Source organism: Dendropsophus ebraccatus, chromosome 10 (genome assembly GCF_027789765.1).
Source record: "Dendropsophus ebraccatus isolate aDenEbr1 chromosome 10, aDenEbr1.pat, whole genome shotgun sequence".
In the NCBI taxonomy this organism is placed as follows: domain Eukaryota; kingdom Metazoa; phylum Chordata; class Amphibia; order Anura; family Hylidae; genus Dendropsophus; species Dendropsophus ebraccatus.
In genome coordinates, this window is record NC_091463.1 from 80,368,976 (window position 1) to 80,383,723 (window position 14,748).

At 44.7% G+C, this 14,748-nt stretch overlaps 1 protein-coding gene across 4 annotated transcripts in view; it reads right to left on the bottom strand.

Moving 5' to 3' along the window:
• The window catches only part of DMPK (DM1 protein kinase), a 28,135-nt gene extending 21,378 nt beyond the window's left edge, over positions 1-6,757 (bottom strand). For all 4 annotated transcript variants that reach the window (XR_011358686.1, XM_069943540.1, XM_069943543.1 and 1 more), the window contains exons 1-2: positions 6,562-6,757; positions 2,480-2,571 (exon numbers count right to left, since the gene is read on the bottom strand). Coding sequence is in view for 3 of the 4 variants with exons in the window: in XM_069943540.1 (XP_069799641.1) it covers positions 2,480-2,571; positions 6,562-6,694 (225 nt within the window). In the remaining variant the exon portion in view is untranslated. The remainder of the gene's footprint in view (positions 1-2,479; positions 2,572-6,561) is intronic.
• Between the last annotated feature and the right edge of the window lie 7,991 nt (positions 6,758-14,748).

Below are 14,748 nucleotides of genomic sequence, written 5' to 3' on the forward strand. Positions count from 1 at the left end.
ACGTTTATGTGTTCTCTATGGTGAGGGATGACTGCTCTGACGGAAGCTTATTTCTTCCTAAACAATAGGGTCTTTCATTAAAGGGGTTATCCAGCGCTACAAAAACATGGCCACTTTTCCCCTCTCTTGTCTCCAGTTCAGGTGTGGTTTGCAATTAAGCTCCATTTACTTCAATGGAACTGAGTTTGAAACCCCATCAAAACTGGAGACATAAGAGAGGGGAAAAAGTGGCCATGTTTTTGTAGTGCTGGATAACCCCTTTAAAAATTCTAAATGGCCAAACCTTCTCTCCATCCTCGTCAGAGTCAGATGCCACCATTAACCCAGATGGTGGGTTTCTCCAGCTTTGTATAATATGTTTGGTTGACCTTAAAGGGGTAATCCAGTGCTACAAAAACATGGCCAATTTGTTTCAGACACAGCACCACACTTGTCTCCAGTTCAGGTGAGGTTTGCAAATAAGCTCCATTTACTTCAATGGAACTGAATTACAAAACTCCACCCAAACCGGAGACAAGAGTGGTGCTGTCTCTGAAACAAAGTGACCATGTTTCTGTAGTACTGGATAACCCCTTTAAGGCTATGTCCACATGGGTTAAATTTGACCATAGATCTTAGTGCAAATTTCACACTGAAACCTCTGTAAATCCATTGACACCCATTGGAAATTTTCCACATGAATTTTGATGCACAGTGTGGTAAAAAAAAAAAAGGTGACATGTGACTTATTTGCCATGGATTGTGTGCAGGAATACCAAGGATTATTCCCAGTGCAGACTGGACATCCATGGTAGAAATCTAAGGGCCCGCCTTGGAGTTCTGCCTTAGAAACACACACTGGACTATTATCTAACATGTGAATATTCCCTTAGAAAACTGCATGAAATCACCTTTAAAATCTGTAATCATTGTCTCCTCGCTTTTTGGAAAATGGCATTTTTTTAAGTCAAGGAACAAGAAGACAAGTAAAGGACTTTAGGGAGAATGCCTGTCACATATTCAGAGAAAATCCCAGTCCAATGAATTTGTATTTAGGCCAAAATCACATGATGGATTTTTTCACATGGGAAAATCAGATGCAGAGAATCAATAACAGAAATCTAAGCAATCATTGTGTCATAGCGTACAGCTATTTAAATCTATTACTATCGGCCACGCATATCTTGTTTACATGGGGAAATGCATGGCTGATAGCAATAGGTTTTAAAGCCCACACCAAAGATGCGATCAGGCGAGGATCGGGCATTTACCTGTTTCTCAGCTGATCACTGTTACTTTTACACAGGCCGATTATTTCTAGCAATGATCCAGACTAATAATTGGCTTGTGTAAAAGATGCTTTAATGAGATGATACTGATTTTTTTGGGGGGTTATATGTCAATTTTTGGGCGGATAGCGAAATCCACTGGCGACTATCATTGAGTCTATGGAAAGTGCAGGATTCCGCCGGGAGGCTGCCTGGCGGAATCTGCTTGAAGTCTCCGCACGTATTCCGCAGTGTGAACACAGAACTGCCCATACAATAGAGGATTTCTCCTCCCCAAGTGCATTATTTTATATTTGGAAACATTGAACTGCAGTTTCCAGTCTTTCGTCCACTTATCCAGTAAAACTAAATCATTTTCCATATTACAGACACCTCCAGGAGAGAAAAGTGGTTTGTACAAGCTCTTTATAGTTCTTCTCTGCTTGGCCAAATTTGGCTGTGTTCACACACAGTATATTGTGGTATTTTTTTTTTATCCCTAAAACGGCTTTACAAAAATAATAACCATAATTTAGTAACTTTTTGGGCAGTTTGCAAATTGTATAATAGCCAAAAAAAAATTCAGCTGTTTTTGCATACAATGTGGCCATTTTTGGAGGGTGCACATAGCCTAATGCTGAAAAGCATAAGACATAGATCCTCCATTCATTTGCACAGTCCTGGATTCTGTTTGACACAGCAAAAGGTCAAAAAGGCCGAACATAACTCAGTCAATTTTTACATTATGGCTATATTCACACTACGTAAAAGTACGGACGTTGTTACCATCGGCAACAACGGCCGTACTTTATGCAGAGTGGAACAATGCCTTATTTTTAATGAGATCCAGGCCGGAGCGTATACACATCATACACGCTTCGGCCGGGATCCCATGAGGAGCCATAGGAAACCCTGTAAGTTCACACAGTGAAGCGAGCGGCTCCGGCCACACGCTTCATTGTGTGCTATGGGAAGCTCTGATGCGGGCGAGGGCTGATGCACCCGCACCAGAGCTCTGCGGCCGGAAAGATCATACGGCCGGTCTCATACGTTATGTGAACATAGCCTTAATGCTTAATCTAAAGTGGTATTTCCAGAACATTCTTTACATGCCAATGTTAAACATTAGACCCAGTTTAGTCACTATACAAGGATCTACATGCACATATATATATATATATATATATATATATATATATATATATATATATATGATGAAGTGCAGCTCTTACCTCACTGAACGCTCCCCGTCCAATTACTTTGATGATATCAAAGTCACTTCTCTTCATTCTCTGCTCCCGGATGTTCTGGACTAATGGCTCCGCTGCCAACCAAGAGATGTGCATGTTTTATGAAGATGTTAAAGTATGAACACAGAGTCTCACATATACAACATGGTATGGCTTACAATGGTATAGTATATCAGACTTGGAGTTGGAGAGGTGACAGAGGAGTTCTGTGACCATAGAAAACTATGTGACCTCAGGCAGGGATTTATCATAGAGGCCAAGAAACCCTGAGGTGACTCTCTGTCATGGCAAGAGACTCTTTCATTTGTTAATGACGTATTTGCTACATCAGGACCATGAGGCCTCTTGTTGGGAGATAGAGACCTCTAGATCTTTTATAGTGTTGTATACAAATTACTGATCCCTACACAGGTCTTGTAAAGTAATAACCATTTTATTACTGCATGTGTCATTAGAATTCCCATCTCATTTCCACAGGATATGCCATAAATGTCTGACAGATATAGGTTTCACCTCTATAGGCCGTATTACACAGCCTGAGCCACACTGCACACAAGCACGATCTATTAGATTGGCCCTCGTTTATAGATTGTATTACACAGCTAGGTGGACGTACAGCCAGGGTTACAGCAAAATCACTTGGGTATTCATGTGGCCCTTTGCTTTAATCAGTCGTCAGCTGCACATCCCCTATTACACAGGGAGATGTGCAGCTGACAGACCATTATTTTTTGACATGTTGGATCTGAGCGATCAGCTAATGGGAAGACCCCTTTTAACTTTATTTATAACAAATCCCTTCATATTTTCCCATTGATGGTGTATCATCCCTTAAAGAGGTTTTTTCAGTGCTTACAAAAACATGGCCACTTTCTTCTAGAGACAGCACCACTTCAGTGTGGGTGGAGTTTTGTAATTAAGTTCCATTGAAGTGAATGGAGCTTAAAGGGGTTATCCAGCGCTACAAAAACATGGCCACTTTTCCCCCTACTGTTGTCTCCAGTTCAGGTGCAGTTTGCAATTAAGCTCCATTTACTTCAATGGAACGGAGTTTCAAAACCCCACCCAAACTGGAGACAACAGTAGGGGGAAAGTGGCCATGTTTTTGTATCGCTGGATAACCCCTTGCAAACCACACCAAAACTTGAGACAAGAGTGGTGCTGTCTCAGGAAGAAAGTGGCCATTTTGTTGTAGCGCTGGTCCCAATACACTTTAGACTATTGGCGGATGAACCCATAACTTGTGGCCGTCAGTCTAACATGTATGGGGCCCTCCGAGCAACCATAGATAGATGAAGTCAGTGGGGATCGGGGTCGGCCCTGATGGAAAATCACAGTCGACCCGTTTGTTCAGAAAGCGATAAACTGCAGTGTGAGTGCCCCCGCTGTGGCTTACCCCTCCCCATAGAGAATACAGAAACGTGCTTGGCCGTCAGTCATTGAAGGCATATGGGGACCTATAGAGTAATCTAGAGTAGTCTTCTCTATTATTTTACACCACCACTATTTTAACCTTGGATTCTCCTAGACAATAGACCTCGTGGTACCAAAGTGATAAGGAATAAAGGTGCTATAGGTTTATTTAGCTTTTCCTTTCCTGGAAACCCACCAGATAACAAAGTTCATAGGCCATGTGCTATAGGTTATATAGGCCATATGCCCATATGCTAGAATACAGCTATCTGAGAAGTCACAAGACTCAAATGTAATTCTCATCTCATTTTTATGGGCCAGCTATGGTTACAAACACTTGTTATTATCATGGTGGGCCCATATAGGCATGAAACTGGGCCTTGTCAGTAGAATAGATACTGGTGAGGACCACCAGGACACTCATCTGTAACATGGACTTAGACCTGCTTGCATTAGAGCAGAGATGGGGAACCTTCGGCCCTCCAGCTGTTGCAAAACTACAATTCCCATCATGCCTGGACAGCAAAAGCGAAGCTTTTGCTGTCCAGGCATGATGGGAATTGTAGTTTTGCAACAGCTGGAGGGCCGAAGGTTCCCTATCCCTGCATTAGAGGATGGGCCAACTGCACAGAATGCTCCTCTGAGAAAGGAGTTACAGAAACGTTTTAAAACATTGTTGTAGAGGAAAATCCCTTTAAGAGGAAGCAATAAATTCAGAAAAAGAAAGATAGAAGAAACAAAGCTTTGTTGTCAGGGTTTACTGGTTTCCAATGGCTTGCAGAAAATAACAATGATTTTACTTTTTTTTCCATTCATAACTGCATGAGGTATGTTTTGCTGCCCCATCACATCTAGTGCTAGAGCCAATTTTTTTCCCTATGAGATAGTGATGAAAGGCATGATGTGACCGCTGCCAAGTTATTTTCCCCTTGTCTGCAACGTGTCAATCCATCCTCGAGCTGATCAGCTGAGTCATGACTGACCATATGGTTGCTAGGAAGTAAACTGCTTAGCAACCACAGTGTTTTCAAATAATTTGTCAGACAGCCTGTCCATTAGATCTAGTCTGTTGGAGAAGCAAGTGTTAGTGGGGTAAAGCCTTGGACTGTCTAGAGTATTTGACTGAAGAAAAGATCCATCTTGAGATTTGCCTTCTTAACCCATTTACTCTACACTAAAGGTGTAGGCTCCTATCATCAATGGGACGGGTAGAAGAGCTCAGATCCCGACCACCTGTCAATGTCAATAGTGGACCACTCATCCCCAATCCCACATATTGGACTATGCACACCCATCAGTCTCATCTCACTCGCTCACATACTTAGAAGAGTGTTGAGAAGTACAATCTGTGAATGAAGTGGCAAAGCTGAAGTGAAGTGTTGTAGGCAAGGAACATATTAGCAGGTTGCGATAACAATGTATGTCTAAAGATATGGAGAAAGTGCATGTACGTAACTACTGAACGTGGTGCACATGTTGGTGGCCCCAAAAGGGGTGGTTTAATAATACTAATCTTTGGAAGGAGGAAACGGATGGGATTGGGGCAACGGGCAACCAGTGCAGTATGCCCGGGGAGCAATGAAGGATCACTGGGTGTGGGGACAGTGGTATGAGCACTTAGTCCAGGGGGGAGAAGCGTAAGACCTCTTCCTTATATGGACTGTGTCAGTCGGTGCTCTTACCGACTCCACATATGGTTAATGTAATAAGGTTACCTCCCTGTCTGTGGAATTAACTCATTCCCACTCTCTTGGAGACAAGAAACCACATGGTCACTTCTGTCAGAAGTTCTGTAAGATCTGTTCTGCAGGATAGGAAACATCCTATAAGGGGATGGGATGAGTCATGGGACATGCTCCTGTCATTGTCATGAGGGACACGCGGTTCCATTCGCCCAGATGGGTCTATACGAGGAGGGGCAGAATCCCAGTAGCTGTTTTCTCTGGCAGGTGGAGGTACTCTCTCGCATTCTTTGGCCTCCTGTCATGGTACAGGGACCAACTCCCAGAAGGCGTTTGGCACAAGGCTCTAGAACAATACTCCAAAGTGCCGTCTAATTGTGCCAACATGCAGAACATGGAGCCCACCCTCTGTTCTTGTCTCCCTGTGGAAGGTGTGCCAGGCCGTGAATGCTAAACTTTACATTATGCTGTCTATTATATATTACCGACTGTTACCCTGCTAGGAAAAGAGACTGTGTCAGCCCGTGCAGCAGCCAGACATGTATGTATAATTACAGGGCGTTCTGCTGCAGACACCGGCACTCCCTATGTTATAAACCAACCCTTCCAGTCAGACTAGTGTGCATATAAACATATACACTATATAGATTATATACAGTCTATATCTATGCAATATTTAAATAGGTTACAGAAACAACTTCAATATATACAAGGCGATGACCACTGTACAACAAATCCTTGCATATCTGCATCGTTTGAATTGCGTAATATGGCGACAAAGAAATTAGCACAACCAATCAATGGCTATGTTCACACTGGACTTATTGCTGCAGATTTGTTACAGATTTTCCCAATTAACGCCTATAGTGAAAATGGAACTCAACTTAGCCAATGGTTTTATCTTAGACAAGGCTATGGCATATGGCAGTTCACGTATTAACGTAAATATATATAATAAAAGGCACTTACCCCAGTGTAGGAAATCTGCTATATGGGTCTCGCTGACCAATGGCGATGTGACCAACTCGTGACACACGCAGAGCATGAGATCCAGCAGAGCATCCAGACTCAGCAGAGCTGGCGGCAGGAGTGTGTGCTCCATCCTGTCAGGACTGGTACTCGATGTTCACGGCCACCTGTCCATGTCACATTGGCTGACGGCTCATCTTATATGGCCCAGGCTAAATATTATAGGCAACCATAGTCACTGTGCGGTATGAAGTGCCCCAGACAATGATAACTCAAGTTATAATTCCTTCTCCTTATTTCTAATGGACACTAGTCGATAAGGTAACTTCTTCTCATGGCTTCCAGCAAATACTCCTTACTATTGCGACAAGCATTATAAGTTAGTTGTGCAGTGGAATGTTGTAAGTTCTCACAAGTTCTGCATCAGATCCTTCACGCCTCGTGCCCTTCTGATCTAGCAGGTTCTCTCCCACCTTATTCCTTTACTTGGCAATCCTCATTCTCCGCTCCTCTCTCCCTATCCTCTAAATTCTCTTTTCTGTCCCACCCTTTTTCTCCCTCCTTCCTGTCACTATCCAACCCCCCTTCTCCACCTCCCTTGTCCCTTTAACTCCTACAGGCTTGAATTACTCACTTCTTTTTCTCGACTCCACTCATTCTCTCTCTCCAGTTCGTTCCTGTCTTGCCCAATCAGGTTTTTCCAGTCATCTATTTTCCAGTCTTCTTTTGCCGCTGCATCCTTCTCCTTAGTTTCCATGTCCTTCTTCCCTTCTTCCATCTTATGTTCTCCATCTCTCCTCCTTACTCTGCTTCATCTATATTCCTCCTTTAGTTATCCCCTCGCTTTCCTTTTGCCACGTTACTTTCTATCATACAAGAGAATCACTTCTGAGAGAAGACGACATTGAGGAGGACATAGGAATTTTATATGCCCCTCTATGTCTTCTTCCCAATCGCCCATGACCCCCGCCTTATTGTCCTCTTTCATAATTTCTCTTTTTTTTTTTTATTTATGGCCTTTAAAGGGGTTATCCAGTGCTACAAAAACATGGCCACTTCCCCCCTCTCTTGTCTCCAGGTCAGGTGTGGTTTGCAATTAAGCTCCATTTACTTCAATGGAACTGAGTTTAAACCCCACCCAATCTGGAGACAAGGGAAGGGGAAAAGTGGCCATGTTTTTGTAGCCCTGGATAACCCCTTTAAAATCTCTTCCGACTCCCTATAACTCTACCTATAGAGATGAGCGCAACTTGAGACAATCATTCTGCATTTGATTACCGGTGGCTGAAGAAGTTGGATGCAGCCCTAGGGAGTCCTTGAAAACATGAATAGAGTTTCAGGCTCATCTCTACTCACCTACAATAGTCACGGTTCCATCCATTTTTTGTTCTTGTTCTTGACCTGCTCTCTTCCCACCTGTCCTTCCATCCTTTACAAGCTCTTCAAGCACAGTTCACACTTTCTGGTCCCTTCATCTACTTGTTTGAATCTGACACTTTCTTTTTTATTCTGTGTAATATTTAAAGGGATTTTCCAGCCTTACAAATCTTATGGCCCACCCTCCGAATAGTGAAGGGGGGTGCTAATAGTGCACAGTAAAGAGGCTACAGTGGTCCTTTTGTACAGATGATCGGCAGGGGTTTCGAGTGTCAGACCCCCAACGATCTAATATTGATGACTTATCCTTAGGATCATGTTTGGAGAAGAGCCAGATTCTCCACTCCCACTAAAATTCATCCAGTTTTTATTTCATATGTGAATATAAAACACTATTACATAATTCGCAAAATAAATCCTTCAAATTAACTGGTCGCAGAAAGTGCCAGTGTAATTTACTTCTATTAAACAATCTCAAGTATTCCAGTACTTATCAGCTGCTGTATGTCCTGCAGTAAGTGGTGTATTCTGTCTAGCCTAGCACAGTGCTCTCTGCTGCCACCTCTGTCCATGTCAGGAACTGTCCAGAGTAGTAGCAAATCCCCATAGAAAACCTTTCCTGTTCTCCAGACTGGAAAGAATGCACCACTTACAGCATACAGCAGCTGATAAGTACTGGAAGGCTTGAGACTTTTTAATAGAAGTAAATTACAAATCTCTGGCACTTTCTGGCACCAGTTGATTTCAAAGAAAAAAAAAATTGGTGAATAACTGAATAACTCAAAGCTGATGGAAAGTCCTGATACTTGGCTGGTACCATGGCTGTTCTAAAAGGAAAAAACTGGGCATCAATTTTGTAGGGCTGAATAACCCCTTTAATTCCCCCTATGGCACAGGTGTTAAACTGAGGCCCTCCAGCAGTTGAAAAACTACAATTCCCATCATGTCTGGACAGCTTTAGCTTTGGCTGTCCAGGCATGATGGGAATTGTAGTTTTGCAACAGCTGGAGGGCCGCAAGTGTGACACCGCTGTCCTATGGTGAAGGTGCACGCAAACTCTAAAATTGGTGCATACGTTACACTTATGGGGGGTGGCACATGGTCTATGGGGGAAATTTATCAAACATGGTGTAAAGTGAAACTAGCTGGTGTAAAGTGAAACTAGCTCAGTTGCCCCTAGCAACCAATCAGATTCCACTTTTCATTCCTCACAGACGCTTTGGAAAATGAAAGGTGGAATCTGATTGGTTGCTAGGGGCAACTGAGCCAGTTTTGCTTTACACCATGTTTGATAAATCTCCCCCTATGTGTTCTGCAAAAAAAACCTTCAAGACCTTCAACCTAACCACGTGTAGTGTTTCTGCACAGCTCTCTAGCGGGATGGGATCCAAGCTTGTTTTCAATAAAATCTAGATTCCGTCACATAGGCTGTTAATATGCAGATGTGAATGCTGCCTTAGGCCGTTTCACACTACGTATTACGGCCGCAAGTCCCAACCCAACCGCGAGTCCGATGACAGCTCACAGTTCATGTCATCAGACCCGGCGATCAGGCTGAGACTTGCGGCTGCAAGGATAAAACTGGCCTTAAAGGGATTATACAGGATTTTAAAAAAAACATTCTTCCAGAAACAGCGCCACTCCTGTCCTCAGTCTGGGTGTGGGGATTTGCAGCTCAGCTCCTTTGAAGTAAATGGAGCTGAGATGTAATACCACACACAACCTGTGGACAGGGGTGGCGCTATTTTTGCAAGAAAGTAGCTATGCATTTTCTTGTTCTGAATAACCACTTGTACCTGCAGTATTGGAAAGTATATGTTCACATGAATGTCTAAAGGCTAAAAATGATTATCACATTCTCCTTAAAGGGGTATTCTAACCTCAACCAATATAGTTATACTTGTGAAACTCATGTAGTTAAATATTTTTATGACTACATTCCTCCATATATGCTGCTCTTTCCATTCCATTGTTGACAGCTCGTTGTTTTGGTTCAGACCACCACTCTGCTCTAAAAGCAGTGGTATGGCCGGTGGATAAATAGCTGTAATGTAGATATATAGATCTATAGTGTATATGTACTGTATAATAAATACATCTATGTATACTAGAGCTATACCCAGCCAGACACTTGTTTTGATCGTACGGCCGGGGGGGTGCGGGGGGCGATCATGCGGCCGGGGGCTGCGGGGGGCGATCGGGGCTGCAGGGGGCTGGGGGGGGGGGGCGATCGTACGGCCGGGGGGTGCGGGGGGCGATCATGCGGCCGGGGGGTGCGGGGGGCGATCATGCGGCCGGGGGCGATCGGGGCTGCAGGGGGGGCGGGCAGAATATACATTACCAGGTCCCCGCTCCTGCTTGCTTCGGCGGCTCCCGACACGTTCTGCCCGGCCAATCAGTGCGCTGCCCAACCGCAGCGCACTGATTGGCCGGGCGGGCCGTCAAGACACCGGGAGTCCCGAAGCAAGCAGGAACGGGGACCCGGTAATGTATAATGTCCGGCGGCTAGGGGGTTAATGGGGAGGGCTGCAGACAAAATCGCAGCAGGGATGTACATCCCTGCTACGAGTTTCTCTGCTAATGAAAGTATAGGGCTGGGATCTGCAGCAAGTCTCGCTGCAAAAACGCAGCAAGGAGACTCGCTGCAGATCCGGCAAGTGGGTTTGTACCCTAAAAAGTCCATTAAACCTGTAGTCTATATGTTCTCATAAGGTTGTGACCCTTGTGGGTAGATCCTGCCTCTGTAACAGAACACAATGGGTGATAACAGGGAGAAATAGCATGCATTACACCTGCAGCCACATACTGCAGGACAGGTGCTGTAAAGGGAGGTGCAGCCAAGAGCTGTAAAGTGATAGACGTGGCGGCAGACAAATAAGCGGGCAGATAGATGGCAGATATAGATAGAAATCTCATTCTTTCCATGTCTCTCTCCCTATTCACAAGTTCCACACGCTCTAAATATAAACATCCGAAATCTCTCGGCACAGGAATGTAACCAAACATAGAGCAGATCAGCGCACAATGTTTAACCCTCCCTGCCAGGCATAAGCCAACGCCGGACAGTGCAGGCACAGCTGGCGGAGAGCTTAACCCCTGCCTCCCTGCTGCCCCCCCCCCCCCAGACTCGGTTGGTTTCTATCCTGAACAAACAACTGGCAGAGAGGATCATCCGCCCAGCAGAGTCCAAAATAAATGATAAAGCCCCTGCCAGAGACGGGTGCCCAATCCGTGTAATGCCCACAGAGCGGGCAGCGTGCCAGGGAACAGTCTTTATAAGTGAATTAAACTTAGCCCATGTATGACTGAGATCCTAATGATGGAACAGGATAGTTATTTGTCTGACAATGACTCCTAATGATGGAACAATGGTCAGCACCTCGCTGGGCAGTGCACACATTGCCGTGGTGAAAGACTATTATTTTTTATATGGTCACTTTATGAACATATATCTAAAGTGCCTGGACACCTGTCTGATCTCTATATACACGGAATGGTCACTTTAATAAAGACACCTCTTATGGTTGGAGCGTCCCTGTATGGACATTAGTACCGTGTCCCCATAGTGCGACAAGCGAGTGATCAGTCTGATTGTGAATCCACATTAAATGGGAAAAATCCAGTGATCTGAGCAACTTAGGACAGGGATGGGGATCCTGCGGCCAACCAGCTGTTGCAAAACTACAATTTCCATCATGCCTTGTGGGGGGTTTTCACGCAATGATGTGTAGAGTATACAGGGAATGGTCTGATCCGGTGGGCGTGAAGAACTCATTGACGAAAGGAGGAAGCCGGTAATCACTATGGGGGGGTTTATCAAAACATGGTGTAAAGTGACACTGGCTCAGATTGCACTCTTCATTCCTCCCAGACTCTTTTAAAAATGAAAGGTGGAATCTGATTGGTTGCTAGGGGCAACTGAGCCAGTTTCACTTTACACCATGTTTGATAAATCTCCCCCCTAGTCTTTACAGTCCTCAAATCGTAATCTTATAGAACGTCTCAGGGATGATGTAGTATGGGTTGTTCAAACCATGACCTCTGGTATTTTCACCATACAATGGTCTCTCCTTGGTCAGTGTAACATGAAATCACATTTGAAGGGGTTTAAACATGGCCACTTTCTTCCAGAGACAGCACCACTCTTGTCTCCAGTTTGGGTGCAGGTTTTGCAACTTATTTTCATTGAAGTTAATGGAGCTTAATTGCAAATCACATCTGAACTGGAGACAAGAGTCGTGTTGTCTCTGGAAGAAAGCGGCCATGATTTTGTAGCGCTGGATAACCTCTTTAAAAGAGAAGTCCTGTGAAATTCAGGCCAGGCTGGTCGGCATGGGAAAACTTAAAGAGATAATCTGGCACTCAATCATAAACATAGTTTTCCCACTTACCATCCCTCTGGAGTCTGTCTCCGTTTGAATTTCCCGCTGTTTGCAGTTCCCTGAAGCTCCAGTTGGTGTCATCATGTTTTCTTTACTTCCTGGTTTGGGTTATCCCATGATGCACTTTGTCTCCTGTGATGTCTAACTGACTTGGTAGAACTGTTAGATGTCTTAAAGCTTGCTCAGCCATTCAGAGCTGAGCAACCTGTCTCATCTGACAAGGGCTTCGACCCGCCTCCCCCTTGATGATGTCATTGTCACAAAATGGCTGCCACAGAAAAGCCTGGGGTCAACAGTCATTAGGTAAAAATGAGTTTATTTCACTTCTTGGTGAGGGGTTAAGGGGGAAAAGATAGGGAAGGGGGCAGATAGGTGATTGAAGCATATTACAAAGTTATATAACCTTGTAATTTGTTTCAATTACTGGGAAAAAGCTTTTCGCTGGAGTACCCCTTTAATAAATGTAGCACTGTTTCCAGGTCCCAATGTCTGCTGCCAGCTGTCATTTTCAGCTGGTATCCGGCTCTTCCAGCTGCTGCGTCACACCTGAATAATCAATTGCCTGCTCAGGCAGTGAGTGTAGGAGTGTCCCACAGCAGTCACTGATTGGCTGAGCAGGCAATCGCCCAGCCATGTTGTGATGTTGCAACTGGAAGAGCTGCAGGCCACTGGCGGCTGTCAGCTGGTCCCAGGAGCTGCAAAAGGATTGGGAATTAGAAGGGTAAGGGAAGTTACTGCACCCCCTTGCCTTTCTGACTTCTCCTTTAACATACAATGCTCCTGACTAGAGATTTTGTCTGAACCTGAGCAAGCAGCTATGAAGTTAGAGGCAGCACTAGGGAGCCATCTCTACTCCAGACACTGATGTGGGACACGATAATCACTGGGAAATCCAACCACAGCATCTCACTGGTATAACTTATTGTATTAGTGATTGGCTGTCTAGTGGCGCCTCCCTATAGTACAGCGCAGAACCATGTTATTGTTCTAGCACACTATATATACTGTACAAAACCCCAAAGAAAACCCAGTCACCGGCCAGGATTCACCGCAGCCGAGTCTGTTATATGTAAGGACTTGCTTCATCTGCATTAGATACTTTACTTTTTTACTTTTTGTAGGGTTTAGACCCAAGTGCTAATTTTCCAGAGTTATGGGTTCAATATACAATAACTTTTACCAATTGTCATTCTGGAATGAAATTATATTAGTCTCTCTGTGTAATAGAGCCAGCGATCAGCAGCTGAGCAAGCAAACATTCACTTATAGTGCGTTTACACAGGCAGATTTATCTGACAGATTTTTTAAGCCAAAGCCAGGCACAGACCCTAAACAGGGAACGGGTCATAAAGGGAAGACTGAGATGTCTCCTCTTTTCAAATCCATTCCTGGTTTTGGCTTTCAAAATCTGTCAGATAAATCTGCCTGTGTAAACGCACCATTACCAGCTGATCTCTGTCTTTCAACATGTCAAACCTGGCCAGACATCTCTGTGTAATGAGATGCACAGGCAATGGCTGATTAAAGGGACGCATGATTGTCCAGCCGTGTAATAGGCTCAGGAAGCAAGAGACGTTTTAGCAGATCAGCACTGGCCTACATGGAGGGTCACTTAGGGTACTATTACACGGAATGATAATCGGCCCGATTCGGCCGATTATCGCTCTATGTAATAAATACAACAATCATCGGCTGATCGTTAATATAGCTTCTGACCTATATTAGTCGGGTGCCGACCGCGCACCGCTACATGTAATATCGGTGCGCAGCCGGTGACTGACGATATACATTACCTATCCACGTTCCAGGGCTGCTGCGGTCTTCTTCTCCCCGGGTCCAGCACGCTCTAGCTTCAGAGCAGCTTATCAGCTGACAGGCCGCCTGGCCAATCACAGGCCATGGCGGTCCCGACCTGTGATCGGCTGAGCGGCCTGTCAGTTGACAGGCCACTCTGAAATTAGAGCGCGCGGGACCCGGGGAGAAGCGGACCGCAGGAGCAGCCCTGGAGCGTGGATAGGTAATGTATAGAGTTAAAGCAAGGGCTGCAAGGACATCGGTAACGATGTCCCTGCAGCCCTTGTTTAACGATTATTGGGCCGTGTAATAGGCCCAGTAAACGAGCGACGATCTAGCAGATTGCTGCTCGTTTACAGGTATTATCGGGCCCCCATCGGCCCGTGTAATACCACCCTTACAGAGCCTATAATCTCTAGCAAGGGTTCTCATTAAATTCCTAATCTTAAGCATGACTCCACATCCCATTCCTAGCCCCCAACATGACTTCTATTCTTGTTCCTGGTTTCCCTAGCATGGCGTCCCTTTCTCGGAACCCTTAATATCCAATAGTGCTAGGGATATATAACAAGGCTAAATGAAGGAATAAAGAAAACAAAAAAACAGGATTGCGCTCAGGACTAATAGTAATTTG